The sequence below is a fragment of the Tupaia chinensis genome, unplaced genomic scaffold (genome assembly GCF_000334495.1).
Source record: "Tupaia chinensis unplaced genomic scaffold, TupChi_1.0 Scaffold143970_1, whole genome shotgun sequence".
NCBI classification, from domain to species: domain Eukaryota; kingdom Metazoa; phylum Chordata; class Mammalia; order Scandentia; family Tupaiidae; genus Tupaia; species Tupaia belangeri.
In genome coordinates, this window is record NW_006203821.1 from 967,251 (window position 1) to 976,242 (window position 8,992).

The 8,992-nt window shown below is 57.4% G+C and overlaps 2 protein-coding genes across 2 annotated transcripts in view; one reads left to right on the forward strand and one right to left on the reverse strand.

Annotated features, from left to right (window-relative positions):
* SLC39A5 (solute carrier family 39 member 5) overlaps window positions 1-4,554 on the forward strand; it is a gene marked incomplete in the record, with an annotated part of 7,582 nt that extends 3,028 nt beyond the window's left edge. Inside the window, 9 exon segments of the mRNA XM_027767151.1 lie at window positions 1-143; window positions 880-1,042; window positions 1,223-1,392; window positions 1,594-1,734; window positions 2,100-2,199; window positions 2,282-2,446; window positions 2,634-2,714; window positions 2,846-3,036; window positions 3,289-4,554. Of these exon segments, the coding sequence (XP_027622952.1) occupies window positions 1-143; window positions 880-1,042; window positions 1,223-1,392; window positions 1,594-1,734; window positions 2,100-2,199; window positions 2,282-2,446; window positions 2,634-2,714; window positions 2,846-3,036; window positions 3,289-3,432 (1,298 nt within the window).
* A 3,450-nt stretch (window positions 4,555-8,004) lies between these two features.
* The window catches only part of ANKRD52 (ankyrin repeat domain 52), a gene marked incomplete at its 5' end in the record, with an annotated part of 16,246 nt that continues 15,258 nt past the window's right edge, over window positions 8,005-8,992 (reverse strand). The window contains one exon of the mRNA XM_027767161.1: window positions 8,005-8,946. Within this exon, the coding sequence (XP_027622962.1) occupies window positions 8,857-8,946 (90 nt within the window). The remainder of the gene's footprint in view (window positions 8,947-8,992) is intronic.

Here is an 8,992-nt window from a genome sequence, read left to right on the forward strand (position 1 = left end):
TGCCTTTGAGTCCATCAGGATGGGGTGACCTGGAGGAGTCAAAGGCCCCCTACCTACCCCGAGGGCCAGCCCCTTCAGGCCTGGGCCTCTTTCACAGGCTTCTGCTACTGGACCATTCGCTGGCTGATCATTTGAATGAGGATGTGAGTCTGATGGTCTCTAGAGAGGGGGAATGAGCTATAGCCTGGAACATTTAGTCGGTAATGTGTTACTTAAAAAATCCCACTGCAGTCTGAGGGTACATTATTCCAACAGTTCCTGTTCCTTTTGGGCTCAGAGCAGGCGAGCCCACACCCACAGCTCTAAGACCCAGTTTAGAGACCGCATTTAGCAGAGAATACAGAGAAGCAGTGCAGGGTAGGATCTGGGCATGATTGTATGGAGATGAAACCTGCAGGGAGTGGATGGATATCTTCACTGAGAAGGGCAGAAAACTCATTTTATGTATACCAGGGGCAAAGCTGCCCAACTCTGAAGCAGGTCCAGTGAATGCCCCACCACAGGTAGCTAGATGAACAGGTGACAGGACTGCTGAGGGGGAGGTCAGAAGGCATCTCATGTTCTTCTCCCCTCTAAGTTCTCTTCCCTAATGGTGGGCTTGAGCTATCTAACCAGCTCCATCACCCCATCAACCAAACTATCAGAGCCCAGGAGAGAGGGAGGTGCCGGCAATGCTCACTGGCACCCAAGCTGCACTGCATGTTTGCACTGGAGTGAATGCTTACTAATCATTAGCACACATTGATTTACGTCTCATCCCCAGTCCCTGATGCACCTGCCAACGTGAGCCAAAGGGACCCTGGGAGGATACATTTGCATTAATGATCTGAGTCATGGCTCCCCGAGATGCCATGCTGACCCTCAGTTCACTTCCCCTAGTGTCTGAATGGCTCCCAGCTGCTGGTCAATTTTGGCCTGAGCCCTGCTGCTCCTTTGACCCCACGTCAGTTTGCTCTGCTGTGCCCAGCCCTGCTCTATCAGATCGAGAGCCGTGTCTGCATCCAGGCTCCAGCCCCAGTACCCTCAGGAGATCTACTATCTGGTCAGTGGGTGAAGTGGGAAAGGGGCACCCTGACCCTTGGGAGGGAGTGGGCCCTAGGCCAAGGAAAAGAGTTCTTTGGGGTCCCCTGAATCCTGGGAGGGAATAGACCCTAGGCCAAGGAAGGGGTTCATTGGGGCCCCCTCCAACCCCAACCTAACTTCAACCCTGGATTCTCCCCAGCCCTGCTTCATAGTGCCCTGGCAGTCCTGCTCCTCAGTCTCCCTGCTCCCCTCTCCCTGCTGCTGCTGCGCCTCCTGGGACCTCGTCTATTGCGGCCCCTGCTGGGCTTCCTGGGGGCCCTGGCCGTGGGCACTCTTTGTGGGGATGCAATGCTACACCTGCTGCCGCATGTACGTGAAGACCCTCCCTGGTGTCCCTGCCTGGTGGCTGATGGCCTCCAAGGACATCCCACTCCTAATTCCACCTCTGGCTTCAGCCCACAGCTGCCTCTTAGTAGAGTGCACAGTGAGGGCTTGCCACCTGCCACTCGGGAGGGGGATGCTGTTGAACGCAGGGGCTTCCAAGCTCTGCCCTGACCTCCTCTCTGTCAGGCACAAGGAGGGCAGCACTCAGGACCTGGAGGGCGGCCAGAGGAAGACCTGGGTCCAGGGCTGTCGGTGCTCGGAGGCCTCTTCCTGCTCTTTGTGCTGGAGAACACGCTGGGGCTCTTGCGGCACCGAAGGCTCAGGCCAGTGAGTGACACCTTTTTCTCCTTCTGCTGAGGCTAGTCTTAGCCAAGAACTGGCCAAACGAGCCAGGAGGTGAGGGGCACGTGTGCTCCTGGATCTCTGCCAACATTTTTCTGCTGGTGAACCCGTCAGCTAACAGGGAACAGGGGCGTCTCAGCAGAGCGCCAGGACTACTGGCCAAATGGCTGCCTCTCAAGTCAACAAAGAGCAGAGGGAGGTGCCAATCTGGGAAGAGGGTAGAGGCCAAAGAACAGCCCCAGGTGCCAGAGGTGGAACCAGGTGCTCATCTTCCCAGCTGGTTGCCCAGCATCCCCTTAGCCCCCAGCTCCACTGCCTCCTCCACCAGGAGGGATCCCCCCTTATTTCAGAAATGCTGCACAATGCGAAAAAGAAGGGAGCTCGGAACATCAAACCTGGACCCAGAGGATGGCAGTGGGATGGCCCTTCAGCCACTACGGGCAGCTCCAGGTGACCAAAGGAGAAAATGACTAGAGTCCCAGATTGTTGCCACTTGCAGCCACCAACACTGTCCTCATCCTTCTTCCTGCAGAGCCAGGAGCTCAGGGCCAGCGGGAGCAGGACAGCCAACCCCCACCAGCCCCGGCCCTTCCTGGGCACCATGGCCACAGCCATGGGCACCAGGGCGACACTAGTATCACATGGATGGTCCTCCTGGGAGATGGTCTGCATAACCTCACGGATGGGCTGGCCATAGGTGTGAGGGGAGGGCGTGTGGAGGGTGGCAGGCCCGAGGGAAGGCCAGGGCTCCTGGTTATTGGTGGGGCGAGGAGAGGGCAGGCAGGAAGCAGGGGAGGGGACGAGGGCACTATAGCAGGAATACGGGCCCTGCTCCTGAGGAGACTGTCCTCTGGACTGATGACCTCCAATTCTGCTGATCCCAGGTGCTGCCTTCTCTGATGGCTTCTCCAGTGGCCTCAGCACCACCTTAGCAGTCTTCTGTCACGAGCTGCCCCACGAACTGGGTAGGGATGGCAGAAGCGGGGTGGGGTGGACTCTGGAAAGGAGATCTCCACAAGGTAGAACAGGGAGGCTGGCTGGTGATGCGGGGGAGGGGCAGCCCTGCTTACTCTCCTTCCCTGTCCTCTCTCCCCAGGGGACTTCGCAGTGCTGCTCCAGGCAGGGCTGCCCTTTCGGAGGCTGCTATTGCTGAGCCTGGTGTCTGGAGCCCTGGGACTGGGGGGTGCAGCCCTGGGGGTGGGGCTCAGCTTGGGCCCTGTCCCCCTGACTCCCTGGGTGTTTGGGCTCACTGCCGGGGTCTTCCTCTACGTGGCCCTCGTGGACATGGTGAGAAGTGTGGGGGTCGAGCAGAGACCAAGTGGGGAGGTGGATGTGGAGAAAGGGATTAACCGTCCCTCCACCTCCACACCACCAGCTCCGGGAAGGGTGCTGGACCACAGGCCCGCCTGCAAGACTCTCAGAAACCAGGAACTAAAAGTGCAGGGGTGAAGGGGTGGGATCAGGGTGCAAGGGCTGCTGCTACTTTCTGCCACCCTCCCTCTTGTTCAGAGAAATCCTAACAGTCTCCTTTCCTTCCAGCTACCAGCCCTGCTTCGTCCTCCTGAGCCCCTACCTCGGCTGGACAGGCTGCTGCAGGGGCTGGGGTTGCTGCTGGGGGGCAGCCTCATGCTCACCAGAGCCCTGCTGGAGGACCAGCTGCTGCCCCTGGTCTCTGACGGCTGAAGGGGACTGGTGGAGAGGGGTCCAGGTTCCCCTTCCTCCCCCCCAACCACAGGAATGGAGGCGGGACACAGGGCCAGTAGGAGCAACAGGATTTTAATAAACAGAACCCATCCCAAAGCCATGACTACGACAGTTGTACTTGCACCAAAACAGCATAGAAAACCAGGGTGTGGTGGGAAGGCTCAAAGCAGGTGGGGCAGGAGATGAGCAGGGGCCTGGAGGGGTGGGGTGCATCAGTCTGCAGGGAGAGCATTGTGCTTTAGCCCGAGGGGGAGGGGGAGGGGGGCAAATGCACCGAGGTCCCCACGTTTTCCTGCTGCCCTCAGCACCCTGGGGATGCAGGCATCTGGGCAGAACCGCCCTTTATTGCAGCCCACCAGCATTAAACCCCTCCGACCCCAACACTAGCACCACAGGTGGATCCAGGGCAGGGAGAAGGGCAGGAATGGGCAAATTGCTTAGAGAAAGATTCAACTAGAATCCAGTGAATTGTGCTCAGTTCTCTTTACTTCCTACAACCGAGTACATGGGTCACAGGGTGGAGGGTGCAACAGGACATGAACACGCCCCTCCGTGCCCCCCAACACACACCTGCACACAGGGTGGTGGTGTCTGCAGCATCACAGGTCATGCAGGGCATGGGGAAGGGGAGGTTCACACACACATAGATGCCCACAGTGGGTACCAGACAGAGAACACCCCTGAATATACACAGCTGTACAAGGGGAACCCCCAGGTCCCCACCCCAACCCTCTCCCCTGTCTTGCCATTCCCCTGGCAGGGGAACTGTATTGCTTTGAGAGAGCCACCCCAGGGGCTGCTCTGCCAGGCACCCTACCATCCCGCCCACCCCCATTTTGGCACATCTGCAAGACACACGGCAGTGAGAGTAGGCACCCTCTCTCCCAGGCTTCTGCGGCTTGGAGTTGGGGAAGAGGGCAGGAGACTTCATCCTCCCATCTTTCCCCCAAGCCCTTCCCAAACCCCTGCCAAACCCACTCCAGCCAGGACCCACCCCCACCCCCCAAACACACACATACAAAGCTGAGCTATCCAGGAACACAAGGGGAACAAGGAGATTGTCCGGGATGGGAGCAGAGGCAGTTGGGGGGAGGGGAGAGACTGGAAGCAGAGACCCCACCCTGGTGTGGGGATAAGACTGGCACAACAGCTACTTTAGTGCAATTGGAGAGAGTGCCCAGAGTGAGGGATGGAGATGGGAGGGGAAAGCTCTCCCCAACTTCCCTGGGAGCAAAGCCAGGCTCTGGAATTGCCCAGGGAAAGGGCCTAGCAGGAGTGAGCTAGGGCCAGGAGCGGAACCTCTTGTCACTCTTGTCCCTCGCCACCCTCTGCCTGCCCCAATGCAGTGACAGTGTCCCCCTCACACCGATGTGGGCAACAGCAGCCTCGGAGTCAGTACCTTCAAGTAATTCAAAGAGTAGACCCTCCCCACCCCAGCTTCCTCCCATCTCTGGGATTTGGTCGCTTCTCTAGGGGTTGGGTTGGGAGGAGGGAGTTCTCAAGTCAGACCCTTCCCTCTCTACCTCCCTCTTCCCAGACCACTGGGCTTGGTCCTCAAGGATTCCTTACCTCTGCCCTTGCCCAACCTGGGTCAAGGCTGCGGAGGGCTGGAGCCACCACAATTAGAGGGGAAGGGGCTGCTTAGCTCCTTTATCCCTCCTTCTGAAAAGGTAGGGTTCGAGCTAGGTGGGATGGGGGCCCATACTGGTTTGCCCCGGAGCAGGGTTTCTGGGTTAGGGTCTGTAAGGCTATTTTCCTTTGCAGTGGGAAGGGGAGGCGGGGGATGAACACTGGGTGTAGGGAGAGGCTGAGAAATGGCTGAGGGGGAAGGAGGAAGGGGCCTCCCCGCTGGAGCACAGTAACTGGAGTCACTGAGACAAAGAAACACTCGTGTGCGTAAGATACAGAGTGCGCCCACTCCCAGTGCCACCAGCCTGGCCCCAGTGCCACCTCTCAGGACCCCTCTAAGACCCAAAGAAGGTTTGGGGGTACGGCTGGAGAACCGTTCACTCTGGCCCCACCCAGCCCACCCCCAGCTTCTCCTCCTCCCCGTCTAGGTCCAGGGAGTGGGAAGGTGCTCGGGTGGGCAGACAGCGGTGGAAACAGTATTGAGTTTTCCTTTGGTTACATATTGAAGGCAAAGGTGAGCTGGACTTACAGTCAAAACGGATAGGGGTCAGGAGGGAAGAGGGCCGTGGCTGGGGTTGGAGAGGAGGGAGGCCCTCCTCAGCCCCTCCACCCCAAGAAACACATGTCTAAGTGGGGTGGCAGTCCCTCAGTCTCATCTCTCCCACCCCCCACAGCACCAAACAAAAGGAGAAGCCCCCTCCCCCAGGGGCTGCTCCCCACCCCAACCTGGGCTGTACATTCAGTGGTTTTCAGCAGTCCTATGGCTCAGGGGGCCACGGGTGGGGGAGGTGGCCCATCAGTCTCAGTTGGACAGTGGCAGTGACCCGGGTCTGTTGGTCCATACTGGGACCCACAGTTTGTGCCATTTGTTTTTCTGAAGGATAGTACACAACCCTACCAAAGCCACCGCCCAATCAGAAACAACCCCCTAAAAATCAGAAACTAAAAACTGGCTCTTTTCATCTTGCCCTCCAATTCGCAAGTCTGTCTCCCTGTCTCCTATGTAGCCCTCGCTCTGTCTCCTTTGCTGGGACCTGGGGCTGCTCCCAGGGTCCTCACTTAAAATAGGCCTTTTCACAAAAGTGCTTATTACTTGAAGCAAGTGCTTTAGAGCTGTGGTGGGGAGAGGGAGAGGGGGAGGGGAAGAGGGCGGGCAAAGGGAAGGAGATGTTTCCTCCCCCCACCCCTTGAAGACTGGGGGGCATTCTGCCTGTTTTACTTCTCCACACCCGTTTAAGTCGAAGAGGTTAAACAAAAAAATCTTACATTAAAATAAATATGCAGTGGCCATGTGAATGGTCAAAACGCTTCAAAAAACACTAGGGGCTGGGGAGCCCAGGGTAGGGTATGGGATTTCCTTTGGCATAAGGAGAGGAGGCTGCTTGTCCTAGCCCCCTCACAGCCACATGAGGAAGGACGAAGGACCCCCACAGCCGTCCCCAGCACTGCTGACAGTGTGCTGAAGGGGCAGCAGGGAACACAGCCACCAGAAATCTCATCCAGCAACACAACGGGGCTCCTGACAAATATTCAGTTTTCCTGTCATCGCCAAACAGTGATAAAGGAGAACACGACTGATACCCCAGAGTCCTCTGGAGGACCCTTCTCCCTGCTCCCCCCTTGCCCCCACCACCTAATTCCCAGCACCAAAATGAGAGGGAGGGAGTGGAATGGGGAGATTTTAGGAGAGAGAATTGAAGTTTGGGGGGGGCAAGCTTCGCAGAACCAGCAGGGATAGGACAGGGTGGGGGGCTGCAGCCCTTAAGAGAGGTCACGTTGATTGTCGTATAGGGGAGGGCAGGGTATGAAGGGAGGTGGGCAAGAGGGGCGTCGCAAGGCCCTTTGGCTTTAAAAACAAAAATAAAAACTAAAAGCTGCACAATCCTTCTCACCAACAATGGTCATTTGGAAGCCTTGAAATGGTTCAGGAACTGAGGGTCAGGGAAGCAAGACACAGGGGCTAGGGGATAAAAAGGGACCATGAAAAGAATAAGGACTTGGGCAAACTCCCCAGGCTTAGAGGAACCAGCAGGAGGTACGGTTAAGGGCATCTGGTGGGGAGGGAGGGCTCCCTGGGATGCCCTCCCCCTCAGCCCACCCTTGGCAAGGGTGGCAAGACACTCAGGGGACACAACTAAAAAGGGCGTAAGACTATGGACAAAGCAAACTCGGGTGGGGCAAGGAGGCTGAGGGGTCCCCGGGGGGAGACCCTGTACTGTGTAAACGAAGCCTGTCCAGTTCTCAGGGACAATACTGATGGCAGCCACACTGGGCAAGGATGCTCTGTGGGGTGGAGGGGGCATGACCTCTATTCAAGTTCTGTGTCTTGGCCCCTGGCTGAGGTATTGAGTGTGAGGAAGGGAACACTGGGCTACAGGAGTGGGTCCAACTGTCCAGGAGGCGTAACTAGAGATGGATGGACAGGGCGTCTGAAGGGACCAGGGCCAAATTCAATGCTACATTTAGAGAGAAACTGCCCCCTCCTCACACCAGCCCAGTTTGGCTTTGGGGGTGCAATTTAGGAATCTTATCAGTACGGCCCCTAGCTCAACCCCATCTCTCCCCTTGCTGGGAAGGCAGGAACCAAGCTTGGTGTCTATTCATCGCTCCCTAAACCAGAGCTTCATCCTCAGGATGGAGGGGAAGTCTGGGCCAGAGTAGCCACGGTCCCTAGTCTGCCCTGCCCCTCCCACCATCTTTGGCTTCAGTTCAGGAGCAGTGGGGGCAGTGGGTACTTGTGGACAGAATGGACAGTGGAGGCAGAAGGGGGGCACTATGGGAAGAACTATGGGATGGGTGGGCGCAGGAGGAAGAACACGGTCCTTTCCTCCACATGCATGCAAACACATGCCTGAAACACATAGGACATACTAGGGCTGTGGTTTTGAAATGGGCAGGAAATTAAATTGTTTCTTTCATAAAATGCTTACTTAAAAATTCATGACAAGCCTCAAAGTTCAGGGAGAGGAGAGCCAGGGAGGGAACGGCCGCAGGCTCTGCCCTCCAAAAGAAGTTAAAAGAAAGAAGCAAGGTTAAAGTGCGTGGTTAGGGGCCAGGCCAGGGGGGGCAGGCTGTGGGGGCAGAACCAGCCCTTGATTTGCATATGAGGAGCCAGGGGAGAGTGCAGGATTGGGGCCCAGGTACAGTAGTTGCTGCTTCAAGTGTTTTGCATTTGAATTTTAGGGGTGATAGGGTATAGAGGTGGGGGAAAAGCTCCAGGCCCCAGTGCTAAATACCCTCCCCCCTCATCCTCTAGCTGCCCCTGAAGGGGGAGGGGGACACCCCCAGAGTGCTCACACAGTACCAGAAATTAAGGCTTCTCACTGCTGCGGGGATGGAGGGGCCAGCCGAGCAGGGAGGCAGTGATGGGTATGGAAGAAAAACGGGATCTGCCTGGCAGTAGGGGCGGGAGAAGGATACAGCAAGGAGAGTCAGAAGGAAGAGTTGGGGGAGCTGGCAGCAGAAAGGGGGAACTGAGAGATGGAGGCAAAGGGAGGGGGAGCCAGGCATTTAGCAATCATTCTGGGACACTTGGCAGAAGGGGGTGCCCTTGGGGGGACCAAGGGCCTGGGGTGCTCCCTGTCAGTCCCAGACCCCTGCCAGGCCAGGATGGTGTGGCAAAGGGATGAGCAGCTGCTCCCCAGTGCTTCTTTGTCCCCCTCTGCCCCTCCACCCAGTCATGTTCTCCTTTAAAGTGCCCTAAATGTTTAGACTTTTTCTAAATAAATAGAATAAGATATCAAGCCACCGGCAGGGAGAGGGACACTGGAGGGGCTACTCCGAGTAGCAGCCATCTAACCCGATGGCGCCGTGCCGCTCCTGGTTGTAGGGGCAGGAGGCCCCATGGGGCAGGGCGCCGCAGCCCCCCACCGTCTTTGGGGGGGGCACACCGCCGCGCCTTTGACGGGCG